Below are 18924 nucleotides of genomic sequence, written 5' to 3'. Positions count from 1 at the left end.
CTACACAGTGCCCACCCCCCCGGCACTGTGCCTGAGTGGGGGGCCCGGGAACAGGCAGACACACTTCCTTCTTCCTGCCAGTCCCCTCACCCGTAAGGAAGACTGGGCCATCGAGCCTGACCCCCTCATCTGCGGGCCCTTTCCACGTCCCCTTCAGTCTCCTGAAACCACTGGGGTAGCAGGGCCTGGCGGGGTGGGCTGTCCCCTCCAGCCTCCTCCCTGCCCGTGACAGGTGACAGCCGACGCGCCCCCAGACCCCCCCCCCCCCCCCCCCCCCCCCCGCCGTGAGCAGCTGTAGGATCAGAGCTACTCCCAGCTCCCAGACTGGCTCTCAGTAAAACGGCTCCTCTCGCTCTGGGAGGGAGAGGTTCCCGCACAAAGGCAGTTCTTCCTTCCAACTCACTGTTTCCTCGGTGCCTCCTGGGAGCATGAGCTCGAACTGGGCGCCTCGGGAATTCCGGTGAGCGAGCACCAGCTCCCGCCGCTCAGAGCGTTCCGACAGAGGCCACAGGAAAGTGGTTTTAAAACGGAGGCAGCAATACCCCGGCTGGTGTGGCTCAGGGGATTGAGCGCCAGCCTGCGAACCAAAGGGGTGATTGATTGGATTCACAGTCAGGGCACAGGCCTGGGTTGCGGGCCAGGTCCCCAGTAGGGGGCGCACGAGAGGCAACCACACACTGATGTTTCTCTCTCTTTCTCCCTCCCTTCCCCTCTCTCTAAAAATAAGTAAAAACTTAAAAATAAAAAAAAACCCTGAGGCAGAGGACCGAGCCTCACACACGTTATCAAAAGGGGCAAGAGTCCAGCGGGGGGAGTGCGCGGTAGGGGTGTCGGAGGCCGGGGTGAGGGGAGAGGGCGGGATGGGGAGCCCGGGGATGTCCTGGCCTGTCTCCCCTCGCCCGAGGGCCCACCGCCATATGTCCTGATTTTTTCCTGCATCAGTTGCTTTGTTTTCATGGGTGTTTTTGTTTTAAGTTCTGGAGTTGTTTGGGGTTTCACGTTAAGGTTCCCATCACGTGAACACTGAGCGCTCCAGGTGTGTTCTGTGAGTGAATGACGAGCTACCACCCCTGCCAGCCCCGGCGTCACTTCACCCCGGAGAGGAAGGCTGAGCGTTGAGCCCCGTTGGGCCCCGGCCAAGTGGCCCCGTTGGTTGGAAGCGTCGACCCCGACAACCCAGGGGGGTGGGTTCAGTCTCTGGTCAGGACACACACCAGAATCCCCCAATGGCCCTGGCTGGAGTGGCTCAGTGAATTGAGCACCGGCCTGCAAGCCAAAGGGTGGTGGGTCAGGGCACATGCCGGGCTGTACGCCAAGTCCCCAGTAGGGGGCGCGCAACAGGCAACCACACATTGCTATATCTCTCCCTCTCTTTCTCCCTCCCTTCCCCTTTGTCTAAAAATAAATAAATAATCTTTAAGAAAAAAAAATCAACCAATGAACACAGCACTAAGTGGAACAACACATCAATAGCTCTCTTTTCCTCTTTCTTTAAAATCAATAAATTAAAAAAAAAGCAGCACCTTTGGCAGGTGGAGGGAAGTCGGCCCCCCTCACCGGGGCCGCAGGGGCGCCGGGCCACCCACCTGGGCTTGCAGAGCAGGTGAACACCGGCCCCCCCGCCAACCAGCCCCTCACCCTTCGAAGCCTCGGCTTCTGCCCATAGGGACTTTCCACGGGGATTCGGCCCCTCCCCACTCTATCCTATTTGCTTACGGGCCTGCGGTCCTGGACAGGGACACAGCCCGACCCCTGGTCCCCCTTTCTGCCCGCACGAGCTAGGACGTTCACGTGTGTCTCCAGGGCCCCACCCTCCTGGTGGCCGTCTCCCCGTGTGGGGCCGTGGGCTCCTCCCAGACCCAGACAAGCCGCCCTGAGCTCCACCAACCTGCCTGCTGCAGGTGGGCCCAGGCCTCCCTGGGGCGAGTCTGCGGTGGACAGGCCCCGCCCACCACATCCCCCGGCCCCACAGTTCTGACCCCCGGGGCAAGGAGGAGACAGCCCAGCAAGGACCCTCCACCCTGGCCAAGTGGGACAAAGAGGGGGCCCAGGCCCAAGGCCAGAGCTCAGCCCAACACGGGGCGGAAACGCAGCCCCGACCAAACTTGGACACCAGAGGGACAGAGGCTGGAACAGGTGCGGTGTGCGAGGCCGTCATGCTTTCCCACGTGAGACGAGCGGCGTTCCTGCGCAGCAGCAGCAGCAGCAGCGGCGTCTCAGAGGGAAGAGAAGTCACCTGCGGTCACCACGGGCACTCCACACGTCACACAGAGTGGTCCTGCGTTACTGGGGGGACACCGCAAGACGCCGGCGCCTTGCACACCCCGTCCCCAGATGCATTGGGGACACCCCTGGTATTTAGTTCATCATTTCCGTCAGGTCGTCCACGGGGGACCAGTGTGACCCCAGAACCTCACGCTGTCACTCATACAAAGTGAGTTTATCAACACGCCTGCAATCAGAATGCTCACAGGCATTTTAACTGGTTGCACACGAAACCACTGCATTCTTCACACTTCAGAAATACTCAGTTTTGCGTAATAAATGACGCTAGTAAGAGCGGTCGGCAGTTCTGCCAGGGGGAGCCGTGCAGGGAAGCCAGCGGCATTTCAACCGGCTACAGCAGTCTGTCTGCAGGTCGTGTGAGTCACCAAGAGAGGGTTCGGCCCCGTCACTGGGCACAGACAACACCCCCCGAGTCCTGGAGGAGTGGCCTCCCTCCCCCAGCCCAGGGACGGGCACACGCCCTATCCACGCCTCCCCCAGGACACGGTCTCCGACTGGCTCGACGCACGGCCGGCCGGCATTAAAATTAATCAGGGTGTTATTTCATGCACGGGAACAGTGGCTTGTCACAGAAAATCTCACAGGGACACACACACATGCCCCATGTGTGTGCACATGCATGAATATGCATCGACGTGTGTGGACATGTGTGTGCATGTGTGTGCTCGTGTGGGCAAGCAGCTTGCACATGCATGGACAGACTGGCCTGTGTGTGTGCGTGTGGACACACATTGACATGTGTGAGTGTGTGCGGGCCCATGCACGTGTGGGTGAGTTCACAAGTGTGCTTACATGCAGGGACCAACACACATGTGCACGTGTGAACAGACATGGTATACATGAGCATGCATCGCGGGTGTGTGTGCGCAGCACACACGTGTGTGGGCACACGGTGCCACCAGCCCGGTCCCCTGCAGAGCACGGCCGCCCCCTACAGGCTGACGCTCCGAGTGTCATGGCTGTGAAGTCGCCACAGGAAGGAAAGCGGAGAGCGCTCGGGGTGTCTCCGCAGACGCCGACTCCGGCACCACGAAGAACTCGGGCTTCAGACCTGGTTCTACTTCCCGTGGCAGCGGCTGGGGGACATGTTGCCGTGTGGCTCTTTCATTAGACACGTCCGTGGGCTCTAACCCAGCCCGGCCTCCAATGCAGGGTTTGCAGAACCTACACCGCCCCTGGGCCACGACCCCATGCCACCCACACCACCATGCTGAGAGCCAGGCCCGTGGGTCCGCCACGGCCACCAGAGGCTGTGGCGCTGACCATGGACATCAGTCCCCCACCCCGGGCACCCACGGTGGCTGGGAAGGGGGTTCTGGGGCCTCGGGGAAAAATAACTTTATTTAGGGCCCATACACGCTGGAGGAACCCTCAGCTACCTCCCCCACTGAGTGTGCGCCCTCCGAAAAATGGAGCAGTCTGTTGTCGCCTAAACCGTGTCCTGCATTCTTCCTGCCAACGTCACGGCCCAGCAGTGACCCCCAGAGACCCTCCTTCCCCCACTGGTCGGACCATCACCTCCATGTCTTTGTGGGGTTACTCCTCTGGCCAACACTCACCTGCAGCAGACAGGGACAACTGGAGCCTCGGGTGCTGCTCCAGGGAGGAAGACCTCACACGGCTCTGCCACAAGCACGCAGGGGCCCAGAAAGTCCCCTCGCACCATCCCCGGCTGCTGTCCCCCCGCCCCCCTGAGGATGACCTCCGCACCCTGGACTCACGCTGCTGCCAGAGCTTCGTGTTCGAAGCGTTCAGTGAGAGCGCCTCCTATCCTCCCCATAGTTTTTCTTTTCTTTTATTTTTAAGATTTTATTTATTTATTTTTAGAGAGAGGGGAAGGGAGGGAGAAAGAGAGGGAGAGAAACATCAGTGTGTGGTTGCCTCTCGCGCGCCCCCTACTGGGGACCTGGCCTGCAACCCAGTCATGTGCCCTGACTGGGAATCGAACCAGTGACCCTTTGGTTCACAGGCCGGCGCTCAGTCCACCAAGCCACACCAGCCGGGCACAAAGCACCACTTCCTCACCCACTCGCCCTCGTCCACTCGGGCTTCAGGTGGGAGCCGCACTTGTGCAGGGTTTCATGGGCACGTGAGTGACTGCTCTTGGGGAGCACACGCTCGCTGCACGACCACTGCCCCTCCCACTGTCCCGGCACCCACACGCGGGGTCCAGGGCCCCGCGTCCGTGCCGGCACCCAGTGTCATCCGTCTGCTTCATTTCAGCCAATTAAGCGGATGCCGCGTGTGGAATGAGCTCCGCTCTCCCTTGGCAGCACCATGAACGCAAGCCGAGGCTGTGGACATGCTGAGTGGCCACAGTGACCAGACAGCCAGTTCTGAGCCCTGACAGAGTCACCTGGCTCGACGCTGGGGGAGAAACAGCCAGAGCACCTAGAACACAGAGAGGTCCCAGCCGCAGGCACTGCCGCTGCCGCCTGCATGCCCAGTGTCCCCCACGCTCGGGGAGCGGACTCTGGTGACAGGAGGTGCATACCGCATGCAGCTCTGGGGACGGTGGCCTCTCTCCACGATGGCCCTGGCTGCCCCCGAGGGAGACAGGGTTCACTGGACACTGAAGCCGGGGGCAGGGGGTGCCTGAGGTGCATCAGCAGGGAACCAAGCTGCTCTATCCGTTAACATAGAAGCTAAAATCGGAGTAAAACAGAGCATAAGAAAACGTCTGAAATAAAACAATTTGGAAAATCAACACAAGGTCAGGCAGGAGCATGGTACCCTCGGAGACCAGGGGCCGGGACCTGGGGTTCGGCACGGGCACCCCGAGGCACTGGGACGTGGAGGGAGCCGGAGTGGGGGCCTGTCCGAGGAGACTCGGCCTTGAAGAGAAGCAGGAGGCGGGACTCGCGCCCACAGTTGACGGGAGCCGCCCGGCTGCACGATCCGGCCACCATTTTCATGAAATAACACACATTTCTGACCAGCTCTCGGAGGCTCTGAAAGCATAGACCTGAGCTCACACCTGGAGTGAGCAGCAAAGTGGAGGGATGGCTGGGGGCAGAGGTCGTGACCCACGGTGGGGGTCACGCTGCAGAAGGGCAACCCCATCAGCCGGAGGGCCGACGTGGGAGAAGCAGCTCCAACCAGCTGCAGGCACTCGACCCGGTCGGGTCCCGAGGGAAATGCCCTGTTTTAAATCTGCTGCTGTGTCATTCTCCGGAGGAAAACGAGGTTCGTGGGCTGAACACGTGGAAGGTGCTGCTGTGCATCTTGGGGAAAAGTCAGGAGGACCACCAGCCGGCAAGGCCCCATCACGGCCTTCCCTCTGCAGCCATGGTCCCGGGGGTGGGGGGAGACCCGGCGGGGGGGATGCGGCGGGGGGATGATGGGCCTGGGACCCACGGGGTGGCAGGTAGGACATGGTTTCCCCCCGAGCCGCCTCCTCGAGGTGGGGCAAGCAGGGCAGAAAGGCCAGGGCTCAGGACGGAAGCGCCCCCCCGGGGTCCACAGGTGAGCAGCTTTGGGAGGGGAGGCTGTGTCAGGTGAGACCAGGGCCTGTCCCTCTTGTCTCGCTGGCGCTGGTGCGGCTGGTGTCCTGGGAGACACCTGGTCCTGGCCGCACGGTCACTCTTGGCCATGGCTGTTAACACGTGGCCCGAAGGCCACACGTGTTCACACACACACACACACATACACACACATGTTCACGTATTCCCAGCCCCGACAGCTTCTCCTGATTTTCCCGCCTTCCTCCTTCTTGGCTCCTGACCCTCCCCCTCCCCCACCGTCTGCTCACATTCCACACAGGGGGCCGGGCCACGTGGGCGATGTCATGGGGGCCTGGGCACCACGCCAGGAGGGCGCGTCAGAATCCTGCCAGCCTCTCTCCTCACTCCCCACATGAGCCGTGGGACCCCCAGAGCCACGGGCAGGAGCTGGGGCCCTGGCCACATGAGGGGTGAGAACCGCTGAGTGGGACCTCATGAACGCCTCTCCCTACCAGCGACTCGTCACCAAAAGGGACCGGGCATGGTCACACACCCCACAGCCCTGCCACCAACACCCGCCCTCAGCACCCAGAGCCCCCTCCGTGGTCACCGCCCCCTCCTGTCCCCAGTCCCGGGCCGCTGCGCAGAGAACATCACTGTGTGTGGTGTCCAAGGCAGCTCCCTGTCCCAGCAGGAGCCCAGACACCCGGGACACCCGCCCTGTCATATCCCCCCCTCCCCACCCGACAGTGTGGCCAGCCACAGCTCACGCAGGATTGAGGATCCACTAACGTCCGCCGTGACCTGCGCACCCGGCCGGGGCTCGATGGCAGGGCCCAACGTCCCTGAACGAGGTTTGTTCAGCGCGTGTTCGAGCTGTGGCCGGCACGGGCCACTCTATCGTGTAGCCCGAACGGTCGTCTTCCCAGACCGGCCAGTGTCTCCGGTAAATTTCATCTCATCGTTTCATGAGGAGAAACGATTCGGCACAAAACACTTTTTGAGGTTATTTTCCTACAAGCCAGTCCGTGCAGCATACAACACCCCACATTCACCCAGCGCTGGCATCGTCCCCTCGTCACCTGGTACCTGGTCACCTGCAGAGCCCCGGCGATGTCCGTGTGAGCGGGGCCGGGCCTTGTCTGCTGCGCGGGGGACGTGGCCGAAGACTCAGGAGAGAAGGAAAGAGTCACCTGCACCGTTTGTTTCAATTATTGGGGTTTTCCTGCCTCAGCTGACGACGCCCCAGCCGGCCCGTCGCCCAGCAGGCACACAGGTGAGCGCGAGTCCTCTGGGCTCTTCCACCCGCTGCATTTAAACCCTGAGCCACGGCTGTGACCCCGGGAAGAAAGGTGACCAAGGCCTTCCAGTAACGCAGCCCCGGGACCCCAGGGACAAAGCCCCCAGCCGTGCCCTCAGTAAACCAGACTGCGGACCAGCACGCGCATTCCCGAAGGACCTTCAGCCGATTACTCCATGAACGTGCCCCTCCCCTCAGGGTCCTGGGTGTGAAAGCCTCCGTCCTGCCCTGGCCACCGCCCAGTAAACACCCCTCGGAGGCGGGGTGACAAACGCAACTCTCCCGTAAGCAGGGGGGTAAGGACGTGGCGCCTCTGAAATCAGGTTCTTTTCCTCCCCTTTCGTGCGGGTCCCAGCTCCGGCCTCTCCGTGGGGGTGAGAGGGCCTGCCGGCAGCTAATGACAGTTGTCCACTGTCACCACAGCCACGGCCACACCTGCAGACCGCTCCTCTGCTGCTCCCGGGCGAGTCCAAGAGCCAGCGCCCTTGTGGCCGCACAGCCTCTGTGCCCTGTCCGTGGTCCCCGTGTCCCTGTCCCTCTGGCACTCACACTGTTTGGAGGAAGAACGGACACAGGGAGCGGGCATGGGTAGGCTCACAGGTGCCTCCCAGGCCAGCTGCTCAGGACGAGGCCGGACAGACGGACTGACCAGGTGACCTGAGGTTTATTCTGGAACTCGGCCCTCTGTGACCCTGCCGCCTCCTCCTGCTTGGAGAGCCGCCAGGGAGGGCCCGCCCGTCCTGACCCCACAGTGGTGGACACACGCCCCTGGGTGCTGCTGGCAGGGAAGGCCCCTCCTGCGGAAAGGGGCAGGCGGGCAGCCCAGGCCTTGGACCCTCCGGCCCAGCTGCCAGACACCGCAGGCCCAGAGGAAGCGGGTCTGACACTGGAAAATGCCTCACGCCCCCAATTCTGTCTCTGATCGCACGCAGAAGAAGAGCGCCCCCCGAAGGGTGGCTGGGTTCAGTGAAAACCCTGCAGGCTCCTCTAGGACAAACAGCACACTGACCTGTGGCCGGCTGTTTGCATGAGAATTAACTCCCCCGGCGGGGCCTCTGCCCCTCGGCCCAGGCCACTGGGACTTCGGAAAGGCCAGCTTCTGATTTAAAACTCTCATTTTCTTTTTCTTTTTCTTTTTTTCCTTAAGAAGCCAGAAGAAAGGGGGGAGGCGGCTCTCATCTGCATCACAGATCTGCAGCTGGGAGAAAACCGTGCATCCATAATTCATGGCACGTCCTGCAGGGCCACAGCCCGCGCCAGCCTAGCAACCGAGTCCTGGCAACCGCGTGGCCAATACGGGCGCCCCCTGCGCGGGAGGGGCGGTGGCTCCGCGGCCACATCTGCACGGCTTTGACAGGGTGGGGATGGGGACAGGGGAAGACAGGGGGCCGCAGGCGATGACTCTGCGCCCCGTCCACATTCGCCAAGATCCGGGGAGACACCGGGTGCTGCCCGAGCAGCCGAGGCTGCCTGCTGAGGCAGCTGTCGCTGCAAAGCTCCAGGTTCTAAATGTGAAAAGACATTCGCTCTCACTTGCAGTGATTTTTTATAAAAATAATGTGACTTGTCCCGGCTGGTGTGGCTCAGTGGATTAAACGTCAGCCTGGGAACCAAAGGGTCACGGGTTCAATTCCCAGTCAGGGCACAGGCCTGGGTTGAGGGCCAGGTCCCCAGTAGGGAGCGTGTGAGAGACAACCACACATCGATGTTTCTCTCCACTCCCTTCCCCTCTCTAAAAATAAATAAATAAAATCATCTTAAAAATAAAATATTTTGAAAAAACGGCGTAACTTGTGACCACAGCTGCTGGCGGCTGCAGCAGGGGCTGGTGTGAAACAGCTCAGTAACCCCCCCTTTCCACCCTGATTCAGAACCTGCCAAGAAGTGCTCTCTACAGGCCCTCCCTGTGTGACAGGCCCCCCGCCTCCCACAAACCTGCCTGTCAGCCAGGACGGGCACGTGCAGGGCAGGTGGGCAGCTTCGCTCTCACCAAAAGCCCCTGGTGCTTTGTCAGCAGAGAGGGTGGGACTCTAGCTCTTGAAACACGGGGCTCAGCTGACTCTGAGGACACTTTGGCTGCAACGGCAGTGTCCGGCCTGCAGCCCCTCCTGCTGGAGGGGTGGCACACCAGTCCTCCAGGGAGAAGGGATGGTGAGGGGCCAGCCACCACCACACCTGGTCGACGCCCACGGCCACCCTGAGCCAAGGTTCCCAGGTGCCGCCTCTGCTGACAGTTCAATTTGGCGGCCGGTTTGGTGGCTCTGAACTCAGAAATCACGGACAAACAGCCCCTCGCTCCTCTGACGGGAGGTGTTAGGTGCTTTTTTTTTTAAAGATGTTATTTATTTTAGAGAGGGGAAGGGAGAGAGGAAGAAAGGGAGAGAAACATCCATGTGTGGTGTCTCTCATGCGCCCCCTACTGGGCACCTGGCCCGCAACCCAGGCATGTGCCCTGACTGGGAATCGAACCAGCAACCCTTTGGTTCACAGGCCAGCACTCAATCCACTGAGCCACACCAGCCAGGGCTGATTTCTCTTTTTTTAATCTCACCCGAGGATATGTTTACTGATTTTGGGGAGAGGAAAGGAGAGGGAGAGAGAGAGACATCTATGGGAGAGAGAAACATTGATCAGTTGCCTCCCTTACGTGCCCCGACGGGAGGCGGAACCCACAACCTTTTGCTGAATGGATGATGCCCAACCACCTGAGCCACCTGGCTGGGGCTAACTTTCTATGCACTTTTATTTATTAAAAAACTTTAAACTCGGGTTTAACAGCCAGAAGGGAGACGGCCCCTCGCCCGCCACGCGCCGCACGTTCATGGGGAACCTGGCGCTGAACCATTCGTAGGCGACCTGCTGCCGGGCCGGGGTTTCGTGAGCAGAGAGCAGCTCCCTCGCAAGTCAGCCTTCCACAGAAGGGCTTGTAAAAAAAAAAAAAAAAAAAAAGGTCCCAAAAAAAGCAAACAAAAACATGTTAAACTAGCGAGTGATCTCAGAGTGTCTCAAGCCTCATGACAGCTCGGTGTCCAAAAGCCCCTTTGGAAAAAGCGGCGAGTTTCTCACCGCGTCGCACCAACTGCTTCCACCCGCAGGCAGCCGGTCGTGTCAGGACAGCCGCGGGCATGCTCGGTGCTCCGGGCCTGGCCTGCGGCAGCACTAACCGGCAGCTCGGCACTCCTTGGTAATACTTCAGTCATCCGATTCATGACTTCCTGTGGCAGCTCTGACACACTGTTATTCTAATTTAAACATTTTAGATGGTTAATCTGTGTCCCTAAAAGTGGTAACAAAGGTGTGTCCTGCGGAGCCGTTAGCATTTTATCACAGGGGCCTTGGTTTAGCAGGCGCTTGCTTGCCGATGACGACAATGTAGTTTTTACAGTTTCACTTAAAGACCCAACACTGGAGACATTCCCTGATCGGTCCCAACTGGTCTGAGCCGGCCGTGATGACGCTCACCTGGGTTAGCAGGGGTGACGTCACTTCTGGCAAATCCGTAGCGCAGCACCAGGAAATGCACACGGGCCAGGGATTGGCTCGGGGGCGGCCTGCTAGTCCGATCTGACTGTAGACGCCGCATTCAAAGACACGTGAACTACAGAGATTGCATGTAGTTCCCTGAACTCGGCCATCAGCCTCCTGCTGGAACGAAACCAGGCTCTCCTGAAGCAAATCTTAGAGACCGTCCTCCCCACACGGTGCTGGGGCTCTTAACTGAGCCGCCTTCTTTCTCGGTCGGCCTGCGACAGCTCACTCCGCACAGGGCCCTCTGGGTCCCCCTACGCTGTTGCGAATGGCAGATTTCAACCTTTTTACGGCTGCGTAAGATTCCACTGCTGTACATACACACCGCTTCCTGCTCCGTTCATCTAGGAACTAAACAAACAGCCCGGGCCGGTGGCTCGGTTGGCTGGACCGTTGCCTCGTGCACCAAAAGGTAGCGGGTTCCATTCTCAGTCAGGGCGCATCCTGGGTCTCAGGTTCAATACCGCCCCCCATCGGGGAGCGTAGAAGGGGCAACCGGCCATTCTGTCTCTCTCTTTCTCTCTCTCTCTCTCTCTCCACCAGGGGACACACCCTGGATGAGGAATTTTTTTTAAAAGACTCATGGAAACAAAGACCAAAGGCGGGGGAGGGGGTAAAAAGGGGAATGTTGCTGACAATGTGGTTAGTTCACACGGCACGGCGACACCTGTCTGCTACAATCGGTGGGGCAACCACAGAGTTAGGTGTAAGGCTGTCGAATCAGCCATGACGGGCGTGGCATGGTGGAGAGTTGTTCTGACAAGTGCAGTTGTCGGTTCGATTCCCAGTCAGGTCGCGTGCCTGGGTTGCAAGCCGGGTCCCCAGTAGGGTGTGCACTAGACGCAACCACACATGGATGTTTCTCTCCCTCTCTTTCTCCCTCCCTCCCCCTCTCTCTAAAAACAGATTTAAAAATTTTTTCAATGTTGAGTCCCTATATTGTATACCTGGAACCAATATAACCAACGCAAGCAAATCCAAAACAAAATTGAAATTTTTTAGAAAGTAGATTTAAGAGCACATTCAGGGGTGCAAGAGTGAATTTCTTTCTGTAACTGTGCTTTTATTTCCAAGTTCCTAAGTCCAGACGGCAGGGTGCTCGGTGACCCCATGACCAGCAGGTCTTCCGGCCCCCACTCGTGGCTCCTTTCAATTCAAACCACAGCTGAGACTGAATTTGCATCACAATGGAAACCAACCGGAAGGAGCCGGAGGACTGCTTCCCGAGGCTGGCTGGTGACCACGGGGAGTTGTCCTGTTCAGAGGGAGCAGCTGCGGCAGACGTGTCACCCAGGTGAGAGTCCCCTCCTGCGTTTTAAATCACAAACCAGAGAGGGGGGCAAGGATAGCTGCCGCCGTCCCCCACGAGTGTTCCAAGGCAGGGTGGGCTTCACCTTTGCTTTCCTTGACTTCCCCTCCTTCACCCCTTGAGCCTTTGCCTCACTGTGGATAGCCATTGACTGGGCGTCCAGGACAGTGGGGGTCACAGAGGTCACACTCTTCAATGCTACAAAGTGTCAGGAGCCAGAGACACTTTGCATCCCAGTGAGAGAAGACACAAGGAAGCAGAAACAGCGACCGCCACATCTCATCAGGCCCTGCAGTGGCACCTGCAGGAACCGCTCCCCGTCATCGCCCTCCGGGCAGGGGAACTAACCGTGTAGCCCCACCACGCACCCCAGGAACAAAAGGCCGGGTTCCAGGAAGCACAGGGATGAGCTGCTTCCCGCCGCCCCACCCAGCGATGGGACCCCCCCCCCAGGCGGGAGAAGGGCCCTGTGCTGGGGCAGCCGAACTTGCCCCGAGCTGTCCCACTTCCTGGGGCACCACGCAGGGCTCAGCGATTATGGGGTAACCGTAGCTGGAAGGTGCTAGAAATAGTAACAGCAGATTCCACTTTTCTGAATCAGCCCAGGAAACCACAAATCACCATTAGGTGTTTAATTTGAGTCAAGATGTGAGTGTAGAAAGAAAAAATCTGAGTGTTTGGGGCGGGGCTCATTTTATCAGGGAGCACTGCGTCCCTGTGGGCCCTTGTTCACAGGGCGCTGTGCCCATGGCAAACAGTGAGCAAGACAAACACCCACAGCCCCGAGATCGAGTGACTGTCCACTGAGGGCAGCGGGGGCGTTCCAGCCCTCCCCTCCAGCTCATTTTAGCCTTAATACCTCAAACATAATGAAACTAACTCACTGTGTGTGCATGTCTGTGCACATGTGTGCATGTGTGCGCATGTGTGTGTGCACGTGTGTGGGGCGGAGGTGGAGGCCAGTTGGTCCGCAGCCTGGTTTCTTTTGTGGAGGCGCCCTCCTGTGGCCACAGGAGAGATTGCACCGTGAAACACACCCTGCTCACGCTGACTCGCCTGTCAGTTCAGTTCACGGTGCTGGTTTTCTGTGCCAGGACCTTGGGTTTTAAGCCCTGGCTGGTGTGGTGCAGTGGACTGAGCACTGGCCTGTGAACCAAAGGGTCGCTGGTTTGATTCCCAGTCAGGGCACGTGCCTGGGTTGCAGGCCAGGTCCCCAGTAGGTAGGGGCGCACAAGAGGCAACCACACTGATGTTTCTATCCCTCTTTCTCCTTTCCTCCCCCTCTCTCAAAAAATAAATAAGTGAAATATCTTAAAAGTTCCTTCTCACTACAGAGGAAGCTTTTCAGAAAATATTTCATTTGATGTTGAAGAATCTCTCTAAAAATAAATAAATAAAATATCTTAAAAGTTCCTTCTCACTACAGAGGAAGCTTTTCAGAAAATATTTCGTTTGACGCTGAAGAATCCCAGCCGGATGAAGGTGCAGCGGGAAGTGGTGTCCATCCAGCCTCGCCACGTCCCCAGGACAGAGACGGGAGAGGATGACGAAGACCACGGGCGTCCCGGAACCTGCCCCTTCTTCAGCAACACATCACCATGGGGAAAGGCGGGGGATGAGTGTGAGGGCGATGTGTCCACTCAAACGCAGTCCCGCTGGTCTAGCTGCCTGTGCGCGGTAAGTCCCGGGCTCCTGCACACTGACTGGGACCCGGAATCAGCGGGAGCAGACCCGTGGGGGGGGCGGGAGGACAAGCGTCCAAGTGGCCCGGGACTGAGGGTGGGCGGGTGGCAGGAGGGGGCACCTCTCCCTGCCGGCCCCAGAACAGGAGGTCTGTGCAGACACTGCGGTTCGGCAGCCAAGTGACCAGGGCTGGGTGTGAGGGAGTGGACGCCCCACCTCTCCCTCTGAGGCTCGGGGACATACGTGACCTGTGCTCCACACGGCTGCTGGGCCTCTCACAGGACAGATGGAGACAGCTGGGCTCCGGGGACAGAGAGCCATGGTCCTCCCGGCCCCACACGCCCCACCCCCCCGCCACCCCGGGGCACAAACCCTGCCCTCTTGGCCCAGCACCTGGGCTGACATGGTTGGGGCGGGAGCAGGGAAGGACACTGTGTGCCCAGCCGAAGGGCCCAGGGCGTGCAGCCTGCGGGACAGGCAGCCCCTCAGAGGCGCAGGCGGCAGACTTGGGGGCCCCGAATCCGCTGTCTCGGGAACAGGAAGGTTCACAGTGCTGGGCCATCCCAGGCCACCGCGTGTCACTGGCTAGTCAGAGGCTCAGTCATTTTCATGCCACAAAAGCTGGATTGTCTGCTCACTGAGAAAACGTAGCAGACCAAGCAGAAACCTGTAACTTCAGGAGTGGGGTGGGGCTGCGGCTGCAACAGGCCACAGTCAGCTGTGCCCACAGCATGGGGTGGGGGATGCTGGCCGGTGCGCATGGATGCTGGGCCTCTAGGCAACAAGACTGGCCTGACAGAGCAGCTGCAGCACCGGCGTCCCTGACGTCCCTGTCATCCCTGTTGTCCAGGGACTGTGATGCTGCCAGCAAGGTGCTGCCCAGCCAGGCGAGAACAGCCCTTACCCGGGAGGGACCGTGGTGGTGTTGCTTCTCGAGACCCCAGGAAGCTGGGGATTTCGGTCAAATCTTGGTGACTTCCTCACGCTCACACACAAAGCTGGCTGCTCGCTCACTCGCTTGCACGGCCACAGGGCAGAGGCACCAGCCAGTCAGTAGTGAGTCCCCAGTGCGGCAACAGCGCCCACAACAGCAAGCAAAGGTGCCATACCAGCCAGCGAACCCTGGGGCCCGCACAGCACCTTCCCTGTAACCCCGGAAGAGCTCCTGGACATTCCCCAACCAGTGACAACCACGTGGGCTGGGACCTGCTGAGGGGACCATGCGGGTAAGAATGGGACAGTGGGGGCACCAGGGGCTGGAGCAGGCAAGTGTTCGCCGGGGCACCCTCTGCAGGTGGCCAGTGTCAAGGGGTCCGGTGAGAGCTGGAGGGGGCAGGGTGGACAAGATCTGAGCTGAGGAGCACCCAGTGTGGGGCAGGGTGCCTTCCCGTCTGCCCACCCCACCCTAGAGCTTTTATATGGGGCGTCCCGGTGGGGACTCGCTGGGTGGCCGAGACGCCCACATCCATCCTGCTCTGCCCCAGGAGTTGGGCAACGGGACAGCCCCCCAGCCCCTCGGAGGCAGGAGCAGGAACACAGAACCCAGCCCCCGAGAGGAGGCGGCTCTGCATCAGAACAGAGCCACAGCCTGGGGGCAGCCGGGCATCCATAGCTGAGAGGACAAGCAGGTGTGACCATCGACCATGCAGGGCGGGGCCCCCACATCTGTCAGCCTGTTCCCACAACGAGCCAACATGTCGGGGGCTGTCCCTGGCTCCTGCTGTCGGGGGTCCCGGTTTAGAGGGGACACGGGCAGCGCAGGGGCTGCGGGTGCCACTTCCTGTGAAGTGTGAGCACATTGAACATTCCCAAGTGTGGGTGTGCAGTGAGCCCTGCGTCGCCGAGTCCTCCCAGTGTGGGAAGGGGCAGCCAGACCCTCTCCAGCCCCACAAGTTCTGTCCCCAGAGGGAAGGAGGGGCAGGTGGAGGCTCAGGCCCGGTTCCCCCACCCACCTCCTAGCTGCCCCAGGGGCCCCTGCGCTGTGAAGGCCCCCTCCCCCCAAGTCAGGCAGGTGTGGTTCTGCCTGCTCCTCACCTGTGGGGCCCCCTGGGGGTTGAGTGAGCCCCTGCTCCTTGGTGGCTTGAAGACACTCTTGGCACTGACGCCCCCACCCAGACACGGTGCCTGTGCAGCCGGCCTCTGGGGACAGCGAGGGGCACGTACTTCGAACTGTTCTTCCCACCGGTCAACCTGCCTCCCCGGTCCTCGCAGAGGTGACAGGGTGCTGTGTCCCCTCACAGAGGCAGGAGCAGGCCCGCCCCGCACCCCAATGCCCCCCAGGCTGCAGGCTCACACGTGTGCTCGGCGGCGAGCCACCTTAGGGACACGTCACCGGGCAGCCTGCAGCAAGCAGTCCGGCCTTCTGCCCGAAACACTGACCTCTCATGACCAAAACAACGCAAAACCGCTTTTATTCAAATGCAAACAGCAGTTCGCCTCTGTCATCCCAAATGATGGCACGAGAGCCGCGCAATGACACTCACACTTTATTCACACTGGTGGCGCGACAGGTTGCTGTCAGCCTGCTCCCACAACAAGCTCCTGACCCCGCAGCCGCACCCGCCCTGAAGCCCGCCGATGAGGCGCACCTCCCAGACGGCACGCTCATCGGGCAGGCGGCCTGGGCGCCGCACCAAGCTTCCCGGCCTCAACACTGCAGGCTCAATTGCTGGCATTTTGTCACGCCCACGTTTCTCAGCCCCCCTTTTCCATGAGGGAAAGGGACAGGCGGGCAGGCGGCGGGCACCTCCAGGGAGCAGCAGGGTCAGGGCCGCGGCTCGGGCAGCGAAGGGCAAAGCAGCAGCACATGCAAAGGAACCACCGCAGAGGCTGCGGCGTCACCAGAGCAGGAGCCAGTGGCCGCGGGCCGGGGCTCACGCATGTGCATGCATACGCGTGCGCGTGTGCTGACGGCTCGGCCACCTGTCCCGGCAGGACCTCCATCAGAGACGGGGGGGGGGGGGGGGGGGGGTGTCTCTCCAAACCAAGTTGTATGGAATCCTGTCACCTGCTAAACAGAACCCTCGTGGGTCTGGGACAGAAAGGTGGGCTAAGCGAAAACCACGGAGCATCTGAGGTCAGCCTGGACGGCGTGGGGAGGACCGGCTGGACACCCTGGCTACCGAGAGGCGCCCGCCAGTCCTGGCTCGGATGCTCGGTGCACACGTTACCTGTGAGTCACCTACACTCAGCTACCTTCCGATCCCCAAAGCCCTGCCACCACGAGGCAGGAGCGCTGCTCTGTAGACGGACGAGGCACGGACACCCGAGGGCTGTCCGAGCCTCGTCCTCACGCTGCTAAAGCTACAGCTACACCGGGAGTTGGCACCATGGTCACACCGAGGGGAAGAACAGGGAGGGTGGGGGGAGCCGCAACCACGCTGCAGGGAACGCTGTCCTGGTGCTGGGGGAGCGAGGCCGCCATCGCCTCGTGGTCGTCAAGCCTGCCGCCGCCCCGGTGCTGGGAGGAGGTGTGTCTGGGGCCGGCGAGGTGACGCCCTACCTAGCAAGCGCACCACGCGGCGCGGCCCCACTCAGTGGTGGCCCTTGGTCGACTTCTTCTTCTTGGACTCGTCCTTGTGCTTCTGCTTCTTCCTCTTGCCGCCTTCTTTGAGTCCTACGGAAACACGGCTCGTGAAACACTGCGCAGAAGGGCAGCGGGTCCCCCACCAAGTGTCCTGGCAGCCCCCACACCAACGAAACACGGCACACACCTCCCTTCACGTGTTCGCACCTACGGCTTCAGCGGTCCAGGCTGTGTGCGAGGGTCCCCAGGGCGCCCTCCCTGCTGCCTCGCACGACCCCACCTGTTCCCACCCGGCAGAGGAGCACCCCGTCACCTGGCATCACCAGCTCTGGGGGACAGGACCCACCCTCCCTCCGCCCAGGCTGGGCAGAGTCAGCCTGTGCTGCCAGAGGCCACGGGACACAGGGAATGCCCGCTGACCCTCAGAGCTCTGGTCGTGGCTGTGCTGAGTCAGCGGGGCCAGAGCGGTGGGGACGGGGGCTCCTGGGCCGGGACACAGACAGGAGTTGGGTTGGGGTAAGAAAAGCTCAGTTTAAAGGGCCTGACTGGAACAGAACCGATAAATGGAACCAGGCCAGGGCCACTGCGGCCCCTAGGCCTGCTTACAAGTCTCATGAGAGCATCCTTGAGATTTTAAGGTACATGGTGACGTTTTTATGGCGTCACCTCCAGTCCTGACCCTCCCCCGTCCACGTGAGGGACTCAGCTCACTGAATCGCCATCACATGGGTCCCCACAGCCCACCCGCGTGATGCAGGCCCCACACCTGGTAATGCCCGCCATCCACCTGTCACCAGGTGGGATCCCTCGGGTCTCATCCACGCCAGTCATGCCCCGCCCGCGAGCCCTCCACCAGTGCCCCAGAGAATCGGCCACACCAAGTCCCCTTCCCGAAGGCTCTGAGGGCCACCTGCCCACTGCCGCGCCATCCGGGCCACGCGCTCAGGAAGGCTGCTGGCGGTGGGAGTGGGAGGAAGCGAAGGGCTGCACCCACAGAGGCTGCAGCACCGGGCAGTGAGGGTGGAGGGACCTGTCCACAGCGCCAGGCCATGGTGATGCCAGGGGACCTGGGGCCGGCACAGAGGGAGACAACACCCTCCCGGGTCACAGACACAGACCCAGAGCTGTCTGGCAACGTGCACTGTGTCCGACACCGGCTGGGATCGCAGGCAGCAGGAGGTGACACCACATGGGCCACAATTGGGCCCTCACAGGTCCTTTCTCATCAAGAAAACCTGGACCCAGTCCTGGCTGCCGTGAGAGGGGCAGGGCTTTCTGCGGGGGAAGGCCCAGCGAATACAAAGACAAGGGGATAGCATCCTCCCTCCCACTCTGATTAAACAGGCTTCTCTGCTCCAGGCGCTCCTAATGTTAAGAGCACAGGAAAACAGCCCTGGCTGGTGTGGCTCAGTGGACTGAGTGCCAGCCTGCGAACCAAAGGGTCGCCAGTTCGATTCCCAGTCAGGGCACATGCCTGGGTTGCGGGTCAGGTCCCCAGTAGAGGGCGTGTAAGAGGCAACCACACACTGATGTTTCCCTCCCTCTCTTCCTCCCTCCCTTCCCCTCTGTCTAAAAACAAAACACAGACAGCAGAACTGAGTAACAAGACAGATGGCGGCTGCACACTCCCCCCGTAGGTGCCCACCCCTGCACCCTGCACTGGGGACACGACCGAGACACAGCCACCCCGGCTCCAGACACAGCCACCCCGGCTCCAGACCAGCGGCCCTGGGAGCCAGGCAGCAGCCAGTACAGAGCCCGCTCTCAGGGGGGGAGATTTCTCCACAGTTTCTTCAAAATTGTGTGAGGGAGCAAACGTCTGACGCCAATGACCGGCCTCCACCACTCT

General features: G+C 60.7%; 1 protein-coding gene across 3 annotated transcripts in view; it reads right to left on the bottom strand.

The window, feature by feature from the left end:
- Nucleotides 1–16022: 16022 nt before the first annotated feature.
- Nucleotides 16023–18924, bottom strand: part of DNAJB6 (DnaJ heat shock protein family (Hsp40) member B6) — a 38434-nt gene continuing 35532 nt past the window's right edge. For all 3 annotated transcript variants that reach the window (XM_053926313.2, XM_053926311.2, XM_053926312.2), the window contains one exon: nucleotides 16023–17165. In XM_053926313.2, coding sequence (XP_053782288.1) covers nucleotides 17083–17165 — 83 coding nt within the window. In that variant the 3' untranslated portion in view covers nucleotides 16023–17082. The remainder of the gene's footprint in view (nucleotides 17166–18924) is intronic.

This window comes from Desmodus rotundus, chromosome 6 (genome assembly GCF_022682495.2).
Source record: "Desmodus rotundus isolate HL8 chromosome 6, HLdesRot8A.1, whole genome shotgun sequence".
NCBI classification, from domain to species: Eukaryota; Metazoa; Chordata; class Mammalia; order Chiroptera; family Phyllostomidae; genus Desmodus; species Desmodus rotundus.
Note: the sequence above shows the minus strand (reverse complement) of the source record. Positions and strands in the feature narration are given on the sequence as shown.